This window comes from Siphateles boraxobius, unplaced genomic scaffold, assembly GCF_051911475.1.
Source record: "Siphateles boraxobius isolate OS27281-9 unplaced genomic scaffold, OSU_SipBor_1 92, whole genome shotgun sequence".
NCBI lineage: Eukaryota > Metazoa > Chordata > Actinopteri > Cypriniformes > Leuciscidae > Siphateles > Siphateles boraxobius.
This window is the reverse complement of record NW_027509222.1, coordinates 2,520,001-2,540,584: the sequence shown is the minus strand read 5'-3', so window position 1 is coordinate 2,540,584 and position 20,584 is coordinate 2,520,001. Positions and strand designations below refer to the sequence as shown.

Below are 20,584 nucleotides of genomic sequence, written 5' to 3'. Positions count from 1 at the left end.
TATTTTTAACCCTCATTCTAAACCTCTGTTTTTAAGGCGCGGCTCCTTTAACGCTTGTCAGTCAGTAAATGGCCAGCGTTTGAGTAACGTCACTGCATAGGAAACATTAAAATATTATCCATGTAAAGCCGTAATTTACAGACAAGGCAAAGCATTATGAAATCATTTACTTGCGGTTTGTGATGCAACTGCTGTCAGATTCAATACAGTCGCTGCTTCATCTTTCAACAAAAGTTTCTTTGCAAACTCTCAAGCGTATGGAGTCCGTCATAAACTGAACACACATCTGTACACTGTATCACTGTATCAGCGTCAGTCATTATAATCTGAACACACATCTGTATACTGTATCAGTGTATCAGCGTCAGTCATTATAATCTGAACACACATCTGTATACTGTATCAGTGTATCAGCATCAGTCATTATAATCTGAACACACATCTGTATACTGTACCAGTGTATCAGTCAGTCATTATAATCTGAACACACATCTGTATACTGTATCAGTGTATCAGCATCAGCCATTATAATCTGAACACACATCTGTATACTGTATCAGTGTAGACAGCGTCAATCATTATAATCTGAACACACATCTGTATACTGTATCAGTGTAGACAGCGTCAATCATTATAATCTGAACACACATCTGTATACTGTATCAGTGTAGACAGCGTCAGTCATTATAATCTGAACACACATCTGTATACTGTATCAGTGTATCAGTCAGTCATTATAATCTGAACACACATCTGTATACTGTATCAGTGTATCAGCGTCAGTCATTATAATCTGAACACACATCTGTATACTGTATCAGTGTAGACAGTCAGTCATTATAATCTGAGCACACATCTGTATACTGTATCAGTGTATCAGCGTCAGTCATTATAATCTGAACACACATCTGTATACTGTATCAGTGTAGACAGCATCAGTCATTATAATCTGAGCAAACATCTGTATACTGTATCAGTGTATCAGCGTCAGTCATTATAATCTGAAGACACATCTGTATACTGTATCAGTGTAGACAGCATCAGTCATTATAATCTGAGCAAACATCTGTATACTGTATCAGTGTATCAGCGTCAGTCATTATAATCTGAACACACATCTGTATACTGTATCAGTGTAGACAGCATCAGTCATTATAATCTGAGCAAACATCTGTATATTGTATCAGTGTAGACAGCGTCAGTCATTATAATCTGAACACACATCTGTATACTGTATCAGTGTAGACAGCGTCAGTCATTATAATCTGAACACACATCTGTATACTGTATCAGTGTAGACAGTCAGTCATTATAATCTGAACACACATCTGTATACTGTATCAGTATAGACAGCGTCAGTCATTATAATCCGAACACACATCTGTACACTGTATCAGTGTATCAGCGTCAGTCATTATAATCTGAACACACATCTGTATACTGTATCAGCGTCAGTCATTATAATCTGAACACACATCTGTATACTGTATCAGTGTATCAGCGTCAGTCATTATAATCTGAGCAAACATCTGTATACTGTATCAGTGTATCAGCGTCAGTCATTATAATCTGAACACACATCTGTATACTGTATCAGTGTAGACAGCGTCAGTCATTATAATCTGAGCACACATCTGTATACTGTATCAGTGTATCAGCGTCAGTCATTATAATCTGAACACACATCTGTATACTGTATCAGTGTATCAGCGTCAGTCATTATAATCTGAACACACATCTGTATACTGTATCAGTGTATCAGCGTCAGTCATTATAATCTGAACACACATCTGTATACTGTATCAGTGTATCAGCGTCAGTCATTATAATCTGAACACACATCTGTATACTGTATCAGTGTATCAGCGTCAGTCATTATAATCTGAACACACATCTGTATACTGTATCAGTGTATCAGCGTCAGTCATTATAATCTGAACACACATCTGTATACTGTATCAGTGTAGACAGCGTCAGTCATTATAATCTGAACACACATCTGTATACTGTATCAGTGCAGACAGCGTCAGTCATTATAATCTGAACACACATCTGTATACTGTATGAGTGTAGACAGTCAGTCATTATAATCTGAGCAAACATCTGTATACTGTATCAGTGTAGACAGCATCAGTCATTATAATCTGAACACACATCTGTATACTGTATCAGTGTAGACAGCATCAGTCATTATAATCTGAGCAAACATCTGTATACTGTATCAGTGTAGACAGTCAGTCATTATAATCTGAACACACATCTGTATACTGTATCAGTGTATCAGCGTCAGTCATTATAATCTGAGCAAACATCTGTATACTGTATCACTGTAGACAGCATCAGTCATTATAATCTGAGCAAACAACTGTATACTGTATCAGTGTAGACAGTCAGTCATTATAATCTGAACACACATCTGTATACTGTATCAGTGTATCAGCGTCAGTCATTATAATCTGAACACACATCTGTATACTGTATCAGTGTAGACAGCGTCAGTCATTATAATCTGAGCAAACATCTGTATACTGTATCAGTGTATCAGCATCAGTCATTATAATCTGAACACACATCTATATACTGTATCAGTGCAGACAGTCAGTCATTATAATCTGAACACACATCTGTATACTGTATCAGTGCAGACAGTCAGTCATTATAATCTGAACACACATCTGTATACTGTATCAGTGCAGACAGTCAGTCATTATAATCTGAACACACATCTGTATACTGTATCAGTGCAGACAGCGTCAGTCATTATAATCTGAACACACATCTGTATACTGTATCAGTGTATCAGCGTCAGTCATTATAATCTGAACACACATCTGTATACTGTATCAGTGTAGACAGTCAGTCATTATAATCTGAACACACATCTGTATACTGTATCAGTGTACCAGCATCAGTCATTATAATCTGAACACACATCTGTATACTGTATCAGTGTATCAGCGTCAGTCATTATAATCTGAACACACATCTGTATACTGTATCAGTGTATCAGCGTCAGTCATTATAATCTGAACACACATCTGTATACTGTATCAGTGTAGACAGTCAGTCATTATAATCTGAACACACATCTGTATACTGTATCAGTGTAGACAGTCAGTCATTATAATCTGAACACACATCTGTATACTGTATCAGTGTATCAGCATCAGTCATTATAATCTGAACACACATCTGTATACTGTATCAGTATAGACAGCGTCAGTCATTATAATCTGAACACACATCTGTATACTGTATCAGTGTATCAGCGTCAGTCATTATAATCTGAACACACATCTGTACACTGTATCAGTGTATCAGCGTCAGTCATTATAATCTGAACACACATCTGTATACTGTATCAGTGTAGACAGCGTCAGTCATTATAATCTGAACACACATCTGTATACTGTATCAGTGTATCAGCGTCAGTCATTATAATCTGAACACACATCTGTATACTGTATCAGTGTATCAGCATCAGTCATTATAATCTGAACACACATCTGTATACTGTATCAGTGTAGACAGTCAGTCATTATAATCTGAACACACATCTTTATACTGTATCAGTGTAGACAGCGTCAGTCATTATAATCTGAACACACATCTGTATACTGTATCAGTGTATCAGCGTCAGTCATTATAATCTGAACACACAGCTGTATACTGTATCAGTGTATCAGTCAGTCATTATAATCTGAACACACATCTTTATACTGTATCAGTGTAGACAGCGTCAGTCATTATAATCTGAACACACATCTTTATACTGTATCAGTGTAGACAGCGTCAGTCATTATAATCTGAACACACATCTGTATACTGTATCAGTGTAGACAGCATCAGTCATTATAATCTGAACACACATCTGTATACTGTATCAGTATAGACAGTCAGTCATTATAATCTGAACACACATCTGTATACTGTATCAGTATAGACAGTCAGTCATTATAATCTGAACACACATCTTTATACTGTATCAGTGTAGACAGCGTCAGTCATTATAATCTGAACACACATCTGTATACTGTATCAGTATAGACAGTCAGTCATTATAATCTGAACACACATCTGTATACTGTATCAGTGTATCAGCGTCAATCATTATAATCTGAACACACATCTGTATACTGTATCAGTGTATCAGCGTCAGTCATTATAATCTGAACACACATCTGTATACTGTATCAGTGTAGACAGCATCAGTCATTATAATGTCTCCTATTTGCTTTTGACACGATTTATGATTTAACAAGCGTGATGATTTATAACGATTGGTTGATGTCTTGCTCTGGAGGCGGGCATATGTAAATGTGTTTGACCATGTGACGTCAGATCCCGCAATAACAAAATGAGCTGTTTTTCGAGCTTGATTAAATAAATGCTTTGTTTATAATGAAGATGATGTTGTAAGCTCTGAAACTCGCAGCAAAAGATCAAGGCAAATTTGATTTCTCATGTCATGACCCCTTTAAAAGTGGCCCAGAGTTAAGTGAAGAAAGCAAAATAAAGTGCATACCTCAGCTATTATTTCTCCATTTTCTGCGTGGACCTGTGCAATTCCTCCATGCTCTCCAAGAAAGGTGAAGATCTCATAAAGCTGATCAAACATAAATAGAAAAATCATATTAGATATTAAAGGTTTTAACAAGAAAACATAGCTTATGTTACAATGTGTTCAAGTGGTGAATGGTTATTTGTTAGTTCAGATGAACCATACAAACTAAAGTCTGTGTGACTAAAGTCTAAAAATCAAGCCATTTTCAGTTAATAGAAGTATAATATTCATAGAGCTAATTATTTATTTAATAACTCATATGTGTACCAATATATAAATAATCCTTATTAATAAACAGCAACATTCTTTAAAATAAAATGAGGGGACATTCGTGAGTGAAGATGAAAAAAAATTACTGTATTGAACGGATTCATTCAAACAGACAGCACAACAAATGTCTCCACAAACACTATTTAAGACTTTTTATCCTTTTTACAGACTTAAGACACTTGAGTGCTTTGTAAGGATCTGCAGGCACCCTGTTTAATATACCTGAAATACATTATATTATACCAACGAAAATCATTTTTAAGGGTCAAATCATAAAGAAATAACAGAAATAACAAATTATCAAACGAAAAGAACGTGTTTATCCACTATAATCTCCACTTTTCTTCAGCTTACCTCACTGTTGCTCATCTGATAGAGGTCTTTATAAGCCATATAGACCTGGAAGGAGTTCACTCCTGTATGGACAGAACCAATAAATCAGCAAACCACAACATGAAACAGCGTTCACTATCAATTTTCACTTTCATAATGTTATGCGACTGCTATTCTCCAAGTAGGGTGGGGATTGTATCCATCATGAATTGATTAGATGGTGATATACCAGAATGGATGTTAAACAATAAGTATAAACTGATGCATCAAGCCCAGACCAGGGCAAGAAAAATTTAGATTTTCTATAGACAACAGTCTTCAACCAACAATATTTAACTTAAAAGAAAATATTATTTCAATATTATTTCAGATAAAAGAAAAAAAAGATCACTCATTAATATTGATTTAATAAGTATTTTCTAACAAACACTAAATGCTCTACTGTATTTAAAGCACAGTGATTTATTAGTTGTCACATGATAATATGTGGCGGAACCGATTCTGCGCTCATTTGTTGGTTATACAGAAATAGCTCAAATGACCAAGAATATCTTTAGTCAAAGCAAAACACATTCCCTATGGGATACCATACTGGTAGATGTATTTATAACTTCAGAAGTTTTTTTTTTTTTGTATGCTGAACTATTTTCTGGAACAGTTCAGAACTGAATTCTTACCATGCTTGAATGCTTGAATCCCTTGTTCAAGGACGTAATAGTAAAAGATCCCTCACCTTTCTCCTTAATGAGGCTCTCGACCTCTAGTTTGGTGCTGTCATTCCAGTGTGTGATGTCCACATGCAGAGAGTAGTCACAGCATGTTTTCTCATCTGCCCATTCACGCCAGCGCTCGAACGCTTCCACCAAACTAGCGCCAGGCTCCGGGATCACATGATCCACTGCAGGCGATACATAAGAGAGGGACATTTTGAATAAGTAATTACTTTTCAAACGCTTAAAAAGTATGTTCTATATAGTATGAATGTGTGTAGTATTAGAAGTAATCCGAATGTACTATAATATTTGTTGTTACAGTCACATGACCTACCAGCATCAGTTACATCGCTTCACTGCCATTCATAAATCCTCTCCCATGGCCTCATGGGATGGTAAAGTGTCCATTATATAAATCTCACTGGAAGTAGCACTGTAGGTAATCTGGGTCATTTTTGCCAACTCTTTTATGAGTACTGTGAATTCAGACATACGTCTTTTGTCACATAATGTTTTTCGCATACTATATAATAGGGAAGTTTGTGATTTCAGATGATTCCCTATATTTTTAAAAGCACACACCTTTACTTATGCTAAATCGAGTACTGAAATGTGTGCTACTGTCAAAATCTACTCAGAAATTCGGATTATGCATACCAACAAAAACCTTGTGGATTTTTCACAGAATAGTTAATAGTTGCCACGCTTCCTTTTTTACCTGGTCATGGCATGAGCAACATATTTTACGCAAGTGCAAATACACAGCTGCGAGTGTGTGAACAACACATGTACTGGCATTTGGTTATTTTAGCCTCTTATTAGCATCGTTGCAGTGCTAACTTTTCGAACTGGATGCAAGTATGCATAAACTGTTCCTGGCCTTAGTCATCAAACTCTCTGTAAAAGACATTGGATCCGTCAGCATTAGAGGAGGGCTTCTTGTGGTCTTCTAGTGCTGGCCACAAAATATACTATTACTGTGCTCATAAATGTAGCACACAGCTAATTTCACTCATATTAAAGCAAACCTCCAAAACACACACTAAAGAGATTTAACAAGGAGTCTCTCAGTGTTTTCACTACTTCTTCATTGTCTCTATATTATCTACATGTATAATCTACTAAACATTTCCTGTGGGAACAAAGGGATACGTGCAGCTGGTCTTCAACTCTAAAATGAATCAGTGCTAATGTTCCCTGGTAAACGCAGCTTTATATACCAGCTGTTGTCACTTTTTCTTCTGCGGTGGTCAGAAAGAGCTGCTGTCTTTCCACAGAACTCCAGTTTCACTGTGGGCCGTGTACAAGAGCTTTGTGTGGTCTGCCGGAAGGCTACTATTGTTGTCAATGTTTATTATTAACACACACACACACACATACACACAGGCAGACACATACTCTCCCGTGTCTGTGAAGCATCGAGCTTCTACAGCTTTAATGCACTTTACTGGGTCCATTAAAAGGTCTCATTTTAATGTGCTTAAACGTTCAAGCCGTCTAATTTCTTAACAAAAGTCTCCTGCTGCATTTGAACGCCACATGTAAGGTATACAGTATCCTGAATATTATATCCTGAATATTGTCCGTGTTACAGTGTAATTATATATATTGTACTGAGTAATATTAAGCAACTACATGTACTTACTATAGGGTTAGGGTTTGGTTGAGGGTTAGTTGCATGTAATTATGCATAATTTACTGTTATTACTATGGTAAGTACATGTAACATATGTATCAAGGACACTGTAAAATAAAGTGTAACAGAGTTCTGTATAAATATGACAGATCTTACCGATCATGGTGGTTCCTCCAGCAAGAGCCGCCTTGGTGCCCTGGCTGAAGTCATCCACGGTTGTCGTACCCCTGAAGGGCATCTGTAAGTGGGTGTGGATGTCAATTCCTCCAGGAATCACCATCTTCCCATTGGCCTCAACGGTCTTCACCCCTCCGGGTACTATCAAGTTGTCACCAATTTGCCTTAAAGTTGACAGAACATGATTATGAAGCAAAACTTTTTAATTACACTATGAATTAAATGTTATTGGATCGATGAAGACCATTCCTGAGTATGATTAATGCTTAATGTTGAATAACCCATCTCAGATCATAACAGAATTTTTTTTTTTATTCTAAAAAAAAATACTTGTAAAAATGTATTAAACGGAAATTATTAGAATACTAAAATTATCAATATTTTGACCAATTTATTGTAAAATTGAATTAATCTCTTCCTTCTGTTGAACGCAAAGGAAGATATTTTGAAGAATGTTGGTAACCAAACAGGTTCTGGTCCCCATGGACTTCCATAGTATAGAAAACAAAATATTAATTTTCATTTTTGGGACAACTAATCCTTTAAGTGCCTCAAATAGGGAGTACGAGTTGATAAAAAAAGTCATAATGTTCATAAGTTCATAATGCTTTAATGCAACAATTTCTTTTTGTTTTACACCATCCAGTCATTTAATTAAATACAAATGTTTGTTGAAAATTATATAAAAGTTAAAAAAGCTAAGACTTACATTGTACAAACATTGTATTTCTTGAAACTTGGAACATGTGTTTAAAATATTTTTTTATTATTTTGGATCTTTTCAATATCCTTATTTTTCAATGACCCAAATTTAATTGCGTTAGTGACGACTATACACAGTGAGGTCATAAGTTATTATATTAGCTACCCTGTGTTATAAAACAGCGATCTGCCCTGTGCTACTGGTATACGGCACTATCACTGCGTCTCCTCTGAGATCTTCTCATCAGTGTACTTGACCAAGAGAGGTCAGATGCTGAATATGGCTGTGTGTGTGTGTGTGTGTGTGTGTGTGTGTGTGTGTGTGTGTGTGTGTGTGTGTGTGTGCGTGTGTGCGTGCGTGCGTGCGTGCGTGCGTGTGTGCTTGCGTGCGTGCGTGCGTGCGTGCGTGTGTGTGTGTGTGTGTGCGTGCGTGCGTGCGTGCGTGCGTGCATGCGTGTGTGCTTGCGTGCGTGTGTGTGTGTGTGTGTGTGTGTGTGCGTGTGTGTGTGTGTGTGTGTGTGTGTGTGTGTGTGTGTGTGTGTGTGTGTGTGTGTGTGTGTGTGCGCGTGACTGCGTGCGTGTGTGTGTGTGTGTGTGTGTGTGTGTGTGTGTGTATGTGTGTGTGTGTGTGTGAGTAAATGCAGCTTACTTGATGACTCCATCCTCCATATAGATGTCTGCATAGAAGGACTGGTCATCGTTCACAATACGACCACCTTTAATCAGAAGCCTCTCGCTCTGAGGAAACATAAAACAGAGAAAGAAAGAGAATGAGGATCAGTGTTGGGGAAAGTTACTTTTTTAAAGTAATGTGCTACTATATTTCATTACTCCCTAAAAAAGTAACAAATTGTGTTACTTATGGAAAGTAATGAGTAACATTACTTTTGCATTACTTTTTCTCATCTAGACTGGGCTTGCTTATTGATTTTTTACTTACAAATTTTTTTTTTTGGGTCAAATTTAAAGGCCTTTTCATACCAAAAGAGGGCACCGCTCAAACAAACCTTTCAGCTGTGCTGCCGTTCTGGATTGAAGAAGAATAGGACGCAAGATAAGAACATTCAACACTCTTGCTGCGTCCCAATTCGCCTACTTATATTACGCCCTAAAAGTATTTACGCTTTTTGTGAAGAAAAAGTACATTCTTTTGAGTGAGTAGACACGCTTCGGGACATACTATCATGTCATAAAACGCTTTTTCACTTATTTTTACGCATCCTGTCACCATAAACTAGCGAATATGATGGACACTTTACTATCCCAAATCGGACTCAGCCTCCAAATGTGATTAGAATCTAAAGATACTTTTAATATCTAAAATAATTTTTGCTTATTGGTATGGTTGAATTGTATCACCAAAGGTCAGCAGCAAAGACATTGGTTAAATAAGTGAGATTAAATACATAAAGTATAGTTGTATTATTTAACATTTTTATTTATTGCATTATTTACGTAATATTATGCATTTTCAAAATGTAGGCTAATACTTTTCCAGACTTCTCTGTAGATTTCCAGACCATATTTCCAGATAATTTATATAATTGTCAGTTGTGTTCATATAGTCAAACGATCACTAAACTTTTAGCTGATTGCTCCAAAACCCATGAAATTACTCAAATGAAACTCAACAAACTGCTTCCAAACCCTGAAAATTCCTCAGATATGTGAGCTGTGCCACGGAGAACCTCAGTCAGTAGCCACGTTTCCAGTACCCTATAAATTGAAATTGCGAATTGAAAATACGCCCAATGGAAACACGTCAATTTCACACAAACTCCCATATATCGCAAAAAAACGTTTTTACACTCGCATGAGGCGGTTTCCAGGCAATTCGAAAAAGGAATATTTTGCAAAACTGAAATGGAAACAGTTTTTTTGCATTTACAGGTCACCTGGTGTCATTCTCCACATGTTCATTCTTTAAAGATGGCACATTATGTATGGACAGAAGACGAGACAGTTCTTTATTAAACTATTCATTAATTATCATTTATTAACTATTCATCTGAAAATTTTGAATCCAGTTCCTCTGTGAAATCGCGTACTAAAACCTCCCAGAAACACCTCATATGTGCCGCTCCCAATTATAAGGGTCTTTCCTTACCATTAATGCTTGGATAACACGCTACAGTATGTCTCCTTTTACTTAAAATAATGGCTAGAGTGGTGGCTGAGATATACATAAACTTACCATGATTTCTGGAATGACTTATCGTGAGAGAAAAAAATTACGCTTTAGTCGCATAACATCGGTTAATGGAAACACCGTCATTTCACAATAGTTTTCTAAATTGCGTATGCCAATGAGGTCCATGTGATAAAACATGTTTAAATCATAAATTATTGAGCTCATATGGATCAGTGTGTTGTTTGTCTGGGTAATCATGAATCACAGCATCAGTGCTGTCTCTGTCTCTGCTGGATGAAGGGCACCGACGTAAACTTACATTTCTAATGGAAAGAAAAGCCTTAAAGTCCCCCGTGGTGAAAATCAAGTTTTTAATCATGTTTTATGTCTGTGTGGTGTTTTTAATCTGCATTAAGACAAACCATGTGTAAATTCATAAGTCGACATCATTGCTGAGTATTTTCTCCTTAAAACTGCAGTGAACCAAAGACAGTCTCAAAAACACGGTTTGAAATCGCTGGTATTTCTGACGTCACAAACGACCTTGTAACCAATCAGATCGACGTGTGATCGTCAACGAGTGGATCTCTGAGTGAGTGAGTGAGTGGAGGCGGGGCTCATTTGCATATTCATAGAACCGCACATACTAAATGAGGCAAGGGTGTCGAGTTACATTCAAGCTATTTTAAGGCATGAAGAAATTTTCAAGGAAAAACGTTTAAATATGTCATTTTGGTGATCAAAGATGATTTTTAAGGGATACAATTATTGACTAAAGAGAGACTTTAAAACTTAAAGTAGCAGTGTGTAATTTTTAGCGGCATCTAGTGGTGAGTTTTGCGAATTGCAAACAGCAAGTCACTCGCGGTCTATCCCTCGGTTTTCAAACTCGAATGAGAAGCTACGGTGGCCGACGTAAGACAAAAGATGTCGTCGTCTGAGTCTGAGTCAGCAGCAGAGAGTAGTAAGTCAAGCAATGAGGTTTCTTTAGCGCTGTTTGTTCGCTTTCGGCTACGGTAGACACATGAAGTCACAATATGTCGACCTTCATAAAAGGGGATTCCCGCGCCTATGTAGATATAAATGTCTCATTCTAAGGTAATAAAAACATAACGGCTCATTGAGTAAGGTCTTTATACACCACTGAAAACATAGTTATGGATCTTATATTGCATTTCTGTCAATAGATCCTAAGAAATATCACACATTGCACCTTTAACATTATCAAAACTTTTCAAAATTGATTTCTTCCACAGCTTGTTTTGTTCAAGCTAATTTAAAGTCCTTAAATCCCAGATATATATATAATTTAGTCACATCTTGAGGTTTTCTGGGTTGTTCTTTGCTCCATCCATCACTTCAACTTAGGGTCAAAATCACCAGAGTGACATTTTTCTGAGTAATCAGTTCATAAACAGGATGTCACTGGTGTCACTTCAGTACTCAAAACGTAAGCTTGAACAGGGAACAGTCTGATCATTATTTTGACAAAGACAACTTGACAGGAACTATTTTGTGTCCAGAAACCATTACAGAGAACCAACAAGAATTTTGAAAGCACTATAAATGGGTGCTTTAACACTGTTCAGAGGCCCTGTTTACAGCTGGTTTTAAGATGCGTTTCGGTCGATCGGATCACAAGTAGAAGAGGGAGACACATTCCCGTTTACACCTGGTGTTTTAATCCGTCTCTTTTGACCATTTTTGACCTGATTTATTCAAGGGGAGGGTTCTTCAATCTATTAAATGAAATAAACTAACGCAATTTACATATGATGGCGACCGGATAAACACACAGAGAGCTTCAGCTTTCTGCTCTAAAACGCAGTGAGTGTGTGATAGAAATCAGGAATGATGAGAGAACATTGTGCTTGGTATTTTCTTTTCAAACCAAACTTGGGTCTTCAAAGTTTAAACCCCGTCTGGCTCGATCTCTTCTCATAATGTTCACTCATCAGGTCAGTAGACGGAGAGAAGACGGTCTTTTAGTGGCTGTTTGAACACATTCGATCACATGAGCGTTTACACTACGAAAGCAATCCGGTCGAATGTGTTTTCAACTCCCTCTGGAAGTGGTGGAAAGTGGACGAGCTCAAAACGTTTTAGACCCGTTTACACCTGTGTTTAGAGTCGTCCACTTGTGATCCGATCCACCAAAACACATCTTAACACCAGCTGTAAACAGGGCCTTAGATCTGATCAAATTAAGCAATAATGCTATATCGTGAATAAGTCACAGCTGAAGGGCATTATTCTTTTAGTGACTTATTCACAATACATCACTAGGCTCTCGTATCTTATTGCTTTTATTAAACGGTTACCACACAATACAGATATTAATGCCAAAAAATGATGTATCAATGCAACTTCTATGAAGAAAAATCACTAAAAGCCTTCCTTCCACTGCAAAAAATAGTCCCTGACCGTGAACAGCAACAGAAGTTACATTACTACGCCATTAGATGGCGACAAAGACTGTCTTTATGAGTGAGTCAGTCCAGTACTAAAGACTTTTATATTGAAAGGACTGAAGCTTTTTGTGAACACGGAGAAGCAAGACACAACTGACAAATGACTAGCGTGTCAGGGCACGGGAAAACCCCTTAACTGTTAAAGGGGTCATGAACTGAGAATTAAAATTTTCCTTGATCTTCTGACAGTTAAGAGGTCGTTATACTATCAAAAATATCCTGCAAGTTTCATAACTCAATATTTCCTTGTTATTCCAAAAACAGCCTTTATTGAAACCAAGGCTAAAGTGTAGACTTATGACGTCACAGGGCAGAAAGATCAACGCCACGTCTACATCACTATGTCTTTGGCGCCGCCCACTGGCTCGTTAGTGAATAGTGACATGAGAACAAGAAAAGATCGACACATGATCAATAACATTACCTTCCACAGGATCCTAATGCTAGGAAAGTGTTTGTTTTTTTCAACAATGTAAATGTCTCAGCAGACTTTTACGAAGTGGATCTGCAAGCAACGCCACAAACATGTAAATAATCATGCTTATTCTAATGCCTGATCTGTGATTTCTGATGTGTAATTATTCAAGTTCAGACTTCAGACCTCAAAATCCCTCAATACTGTTTATGCTTCAGTAAATCTAGCCAGTGACTAAGCGATCATCTTCACATCGTTTCTCTTAGTAGGATGAAAATAATCTGTTATTTAAACTGTGATCAAATTATACAATAAGCAACAAAAGAACGCTCCCTTTCCAATAGCCCAAGCTGTCAATCAAACAGCGCGAGTTTATCTGGACACTTGCCTAAACTCGATAATGAAATCAATGATACTGTTACACTGCACAACAAAGCTCTTATTGTATTTACGGTGTGTTTGCATTGTTATTTGGTAAAATAATTTGTGAGTGCATTAATTGCGTTGCAATGATGAGATCTCTTCATTAACGCAATCAACAGTCTCTCATCTGCTCAATGCTCATCACTGCAACCAATCACAGCAGTGGGTGTTTACACTGAAGTCTCACAGCAGCCAATCACAGCAGTGGGTGTTCACACTGAAGTCTAACAGGAGCCAATCACAGCAGTGGGTGTTTACACTGAAGTCTCACAGCAGCCAATCACAGCAGTGGGTGCTTACACTGAAGTCTCACAGCAGCCAATCACAGCAGTGGGTGTTTACACTGAAGTCTCACAGCAGCCAATCACAGTAGTGGGTGTTTACACTGAAGTCTCACAGCAGCCAATCACAGCAGTGAGTGCTTACACAGAAGTCTCACAGCAGCCAATCGCAGCAGTGGGTGTTTACACTGAAGTCTCACTGCAGCCAATCGCAGCAGTGGGTGTTTACACTGAAGTCTCACAGCAGCCAATCACAGCAGTGAGTGCTGACACTGAAGTCTAACAGCAGCCAATCACAGCAGTGGGTGTTTACACTGAAGTCTCACAGCAGCCAATCACAGCAGTGAGCGCTTACACTGAAGTCTCACAGCAGCCAATCACAGCAGTGAGCGCTTACACTGAAGTCCCACAGCAGCCAATCACAGCAGTGGGTGTTTACACTGAAGTCTCACAGCAGCCAATCACAGCAGTGGGTGTTTACACTGAAGTCTCACAGGAGCCAATCACAGCAGTGAGCGCTTACACTGAAGTCTCACAGCAGCCAATCACAGCAGTGAGTGTTTACACTGAAGTCTCACAGCAGCCAATCACAGCAGTGGGTGTTTACACTGAAGTCTCACAGCAGCCAATCACAGCAGTGAGCGCTTACACTGAAGTCTCAGAGCAGCCAATCACAGCAGTGGGCGTTTACACTGAAGTCTCACAGCAGCCAATCACAGCAGTGGGTGTTTACACTGAAGTCTCACAGCAGCCAATCACAGCAGTGAGCGCTTACACTGAAGTCTCAGAGCAGCCAATCACAGCAGTGGGCGTTTACACTGAAGTCTCACAGCAGCCAATCACAGCAGTGGGTGTTTACACTGAAGTCTCACAGCAGCCAATCACAGCAGTGGGTGTTTACACTGAAGTCTCACAGGAGCCAATCACAGCAGTGAGCGCTTACACCGAAGTCTCACAGCAGCCAATCACAGCAGTGAGTGTTTACACTGAAGTCTCACAGCAGCCAATCACAGCAGTGGGTGTTTACACTGAAGTCTCACAGCAGCCAATCACAGCAGTGAGCGCTTACACTGAAGTCTCAGAGCAGCCAATCACAGCAGTGGGCGTTTACACTGAAGTCTCACAGCAGCCAATCACAGCAGTGGGTGTTTACACTGAAGTCTCACAGCAGCTAATCACAGCAGTGTGTGTTTACACTGAAGTCTCACAGCAGCCAATCACAGCAGTGGGCGTTTACACTGAAGTCTCACAGCAGCCAATCACAGCAGTGGGCGCTTACACTGAAGTCTCATAGCAGTGGGCACTTACACTGAAGTCTCACAGCAGTGGGCGCTTACACTGAAGTCTCACAGCAGCCAATCACAGCACTGGGCGCTTACACTGAAGTCTCACAGCAGCCAATCACAGCAGTGGGCGTTTACACTGAAGTCTCATAGCAGCCAATCACAGTAGTGGGCGTTTACAATGAACTTAGTCTCACAGCAGCCAATCACAGCAGAGGGCGTTTACACTGAAGTCTCACACAGACCCTTTAAACAGTGCGATCAGGCTAGGAAAAATGTCCTTTATTTCTAAATTATGACAATTTTTTATGTAAAAATCATACTAACATTATAAGGGCACCCCAGGAAACATTATAAAATAATAAAATAATCCAGTTTATGACACCTTCTTGAAAAGGACAAGAAATCGCAGCGGACATTCAAACTGATTTTTATTATGAACATAGGACTGACCAGAAGGAAAATGCTATATCTAAATGCAGGTAATACTCTCAAGCTCACTCGATATCTCTCTTACAATACTCTACTCTACATACAGTAAGCTTCAATGAACAAGATCAATGAGAGCATATGTTTACGTTGCTAAGAGTGGTTGCTAAGGGTGTTGTGTAGTGATACACAGAACTGTTGGGTGAAGCGGTCATAGCCTTGTTTCATCGTGAATAAAACACAGCTATTGACTAATCAGAATCAAGAACTGGAAAAAAACGTTTTATAATGCCACATAAACCAGCACTGAACTTTTAATTCATCAAAGCTTAACCATAAGTAAGCCAGTGATAGACATCACTTTAAAGCGAGGAATATGCTATAAATGCATGTTTCCTATGAAACGTAACAACAAAGAGAAATCTAACAAGAACCTTGAAAAGAAGCTGAAGAATTACGTCAGGATGCTGACAAAGCAAAGATCTAAATGTGTTGAAAGTGTATTCGCTGTAAGGGACAGACAGTTCAACAAATGCCAGAGTCTAATCTGAGCCGAGCACACAAACAGGCCTGTCGTTTGTTATGTGTGTTTGGGGAGCGGGGGAGAACGCCGAGCCAAAGGACATTAAGGCGTGGAGCATTAGCCATGCTTGTGCGGGATAACGGGCTGGGATTGAAGAAAACCTCTCTGAATGCATCCAGAGCTGAAGTCTTGTTGCCTGGTGACCTAAATATTTACCATACGCTCATGAGAGTTTCTGCTTTTCTGCCAAAATAGCAGTCAAATCACTGCAACTTACTCATCTAGATACATGACCAACCTTTACTACACTTCAACACGTCCACCCTGTCCTTTGACCAGTCCTTTGTAATATGTACGGGGCCAGGCTCAAATCTATACTATAAATTACTATGTATATTAATTTATACACACATACACTATATATATATAGTGTAGTATAGAAGTACATTTTGTGCAAGATTTTATAGCATGCGTCATTTTCACAAAAGGCTGACATTTAAATATCACATTTAATGCTAAAACACTTTGGTTGTTTGGTTGTGTTGACATATGATTATTAATAATATTAATATTTTGTCAAATTTTGGAAGAACTCCCCTAACCACCCACACGTAAAAAGCTCCTTGGTTTAACAAATAAGATTCTAGTTGGTGCACATAAAAGCATTTCCATCGGAGCATCACATCTTGAATATTACTCTACCATGTTCTTTATTTATTTTTTATTTTTTTATTTTTTTCATGTACCATAGTAATATGGTATTCTTTTAATATGGTATGTAGCCTATATTAATATAATAATCGCATAGCACCATAGTATATTAAAAGTCGGCATGAACGAAGGTTGTGATAGTATTTTCTTTATATTCTGACTAATTTTTGAGTGAAAGGGCTTCTCAAACAAGAATAAATGTAGGGTGGGGCTTGATTTTTGTAGATTAGGAAATGATTGAATGGTTGTGGTTTGCTATTGGTTGATCTCATGTGAGTGACAGGTGGCCCCGCCCTCGGGCCAGTAAACTCATCATCGGAGAAGAAAACAGATGTTGCTGCAAGAGGGAGGTAAATTTATTTTGATTAAAGTCCCTGTAAAGTCAAAATGAAGTATGTGTTCTGAGTTTGTCACACCACAGAAAAATGTGTTATTAGACAACCAACCAAATTTGAAAGATAAAAAAGCCGGCAAGTACATAAAATAAGCTATCAAAATCTTGAAAAAATGAGCAGTAGTCTCTGCTCTCAAACGCTGGGGGCGTGTCCGCTGGCTGCGCTGAAACCACGCCCACTCGCGGGAAAGCTGCCCTCGCCACACTCAACTGTCACCCGCTACAGGAATGGATGCTCGCACGGTGGGCACGCACTGATGATGGCACCAGCTGTCGGCGCGACGGGAGGATGAAGGCCGAGGCGGGAGATAGTCGGTTCGGCCCCATTCACCAGTAACAGCGGAATATCAGTGAATCCCAGTTGTCTCCGATGAAACTTTATAAAACTATCCCGTGTAAAATAATCACTACAGAGGCGGGTTTTGGTGGTGATCCTCAGCTCTCCATCAAGGTGGCTCTTCACAAAATGAATCCACCTCTTCTTGATGTGATCGTTTTTCGGAAATGTAAATAAGGACACCGATCTTTTTTGTACGTGATCGCATCCAGGTAGTATTGGGTATATAGTATATAGTATTGCGTTCGTCACGGAATGCGTGCTAGCTAGCTAGCAAACTGAAGGCTTTAGTAACTACTAGTACTGATAGTAAGTCGCGATTGAGCGGCAAACTGATGTGAATGTGCTCTATAATATTGTTAGGGGAGGGGCCAGCCTCAGTGGCTCCAGTGCTCAAATAGGGGCGTGTCCAGGAGCTCAGGGGCTCCAGTGCGTCATCGAGCCCCGTTTTAGCCCCGCCCAAAAAATCCGGAACACAGCAATGGTGAAAAACTGTTTAACGGTCTAACTCCACAATTCAGTACTTCACAGTTCAGTCTTTGTAATATGTTTTAGCATTATATTTCTAACATTTATAATGCGTTTACATTTTTTTTTTTTCCTTTACAGGGACTTTAAAGATTAGGAGGCCCATGAATAAAAAAAAAAATTATGTGCACAGATAAATCATTTATAATAATTACTGCAATATTCCAATAAAAAATAAGAATTGTCCATTTCGACTTCGATAATTCTTATTTTGCAAAGTTGCGATAGTCTTTTGCGATGTATATCCAAGTGAAATGACTTCTTAAATGGGGCGGGACTATCAATCGGGAATTATGGTGCGTTCAAGTCCTCCTGGAAAGTTCGTATTTACGAGGTGGAAGTCGTGTTTACGACGGCAGGTGCGCTCAAGTCACTTTTCGCGGTGTACTTTCTCTTAATTACACAAAAATACAGCAAGGTTCTTAAACTAGTTCTAGAAAATAAAGAACAAAGAAATGTGCATCAGGTGTGCTTTGCTTTTTTATGTTTTTAATTAATTTGCAAACTTTATCGTTACATATTACATTGTTATATATGCCACCATATTTTGTGCAGGTAATTAGCTTACTTCGTGAAAATAGAAAATCCTGACAATATCACTGCTAAATACCTTTAAGTTGTGTGGTATTCCGCCATGTTTCTCACTGACACGCCCCAAACTCGTAAAGATCGGGGCTGAAAGAAAATCCCGAGCTTCCCATTCGTATTTACGACATTGTGGGGACGTTCATGTGCGTTCAACTCGTAAATTTACGATCTTTAGTAGATGACTTGAACGCACCATTAATTGCATCGTGGTTTAATTTTTCTGTGATATCATACGAGTGACAGAAAAATTCACCTCACTCGCATTTGGAAGTAACGTTACTACGTTTTTTTTCTTTTGTTTTTACAAAAACACAAGGTGCACATTTGATACACTTGTGCATTTGTAGATTGTTCTACAAATTGTGGGTGAAAGGAAATGATTTCCTGTGGTAACAGACAGAAAGCATTGTGTGTTCAGACAGTTGTGCAGGCCTGATGCTAATGTGCACAGATAGATCTCTCTTTCGGGTAGGTCACTGCTCAACTATTATATTGATGTCTAGAGCATCTGACAGCAGAAAACCACACCTCAACTCCGCTCTCACACACCACAGACACGAGAAACCATGTTTAATATCACTGTTTCTTTCCTAAGGTGCTTTTATTTTACATTCTCGGCACCTTAGAGGCATATTTTCCGAATAAAGTAGTAAATGTCGTGCAATGCTTGTGTGCTTCTGAACTGCGCAGTCGAACAGCATCAGCACCACGAGGCAGAAGATCTCAGAGACAAAGAACATCACTGCAAAAACCGCGACTCTTCATTTCATGATTAAAAACATTACACGTTTCTCACCAACACCCATGTACACGAACTCAACCTTTAAAAACATCAGCTTTAAATCATGTTGTATTGTATGGTGCTAGAGAGAGTGTGTGTGTGTGTGTGTGTGTGTGTGTGTGTGTGTGTGTGTGTGTAGTCTCAGTCATGGGCGTGATTTTCTTGCTGCAGTGCTCAACCCAACAAAATTATTCCTTATTTATACAATATTCGGAAAAGATCAGAAAAAAAACAATGCAATATTAGGCTACATACACAACCACACTGTCATTTAATCCTGAATAATTATTTTAAAAAACGTCAGTCACTTTATTGCACTCTGAATATGATTCCTGCCAAAAGCAATTTATTAGACACATATCCCAATTCCTCAATATCAGCTTAACCCAACCATTTTTGACTCGACTGGTGCTTGGCATTTAATCCTGCTACAGCTTTTGTTAAACGTGAAAATAAAAAACACAATATGCTTTAAAAATATGAATATGAATGTATCAACTTACAGTGATCTTTGGGATATTCTTTTTGCCTTGGTAAGACATGATTAGTTCTCGGTTGATGCAGATGTCTTTATTCTGTTCTTTTCTGATGTTGGTGGTGGCGCACACTGGACTTGATTGTCTCTGCCGGGCTCCTCCCTCATGTCCTGCCGGGTGTCATGTGTCCTTTACACCAGCAGGAGGCGCCAACACCAGTGTTCCAAAGCTGAATCATTTACACGAATCGGTTCTCCCGAAAAGCTCTGGTCACTGAACCGATTCAAAAAGTGATTCATCTTTTCTTTTACGACATTTTATTTTTAAGAAGAATTAATAACGTCTCCAGGACACTGTTCATGATAGACCAGCTCTAATTATTATAAGTAATTTGAATGTCTTTGGCCTTAGTAAAACA

General features: G+C 38.6%; 1 protein-coding gene across 2 annotated transcripts in view; it reads right to left on the bottom strand.

The window, feature by feature from the left end:
- dpysl3 (dihydropyrimidinase like 3) overlaps window positions 1–20,584 on the bottom strand; it is a 54,488-nt gene that overhangs the window by 22,828 nt on the left and 11,076 nt on the right. Inside the window, exons 1-6 of one of the 2 annotated variants that reach the window (XM_077224808.1) lie at window positions 20,194–20,584; window positions 9,045–9,133; window positions 7,673–7,857; window positions 5,901–6,065; window positions 5,189–5,250; window positions 4,526–4,606 (exon numbers count right to left, since the gene is read on the bottom strand). The exon at window positions 20,194–20,584 is cut by the window's right edge and continues 850 nt beyond it. In XM_077224808.1, the coding sequence (XP_077080923.1) occupies window positions 4,526–4,606; window positions 5,189–5,250; window positions 5,901–6,065; window positions 7,673–7,857; window positions 9,045–9,133; window positions 20,194–20,232 (621 nt within the window). In that variant the 5' untranslated portion in view covers window positions 20,233–20,584. The remainder of the gene's footprint in view (window positions 1–4,525; window positions 4,607–5,188; window positions 5,251–5,900; window positions 6,066–7,672; window positions 7,858–9,044; window positions 9,134–20,193) is intronic. The other variant, XM_077224807.1, reaches the window with a different exon arrangement.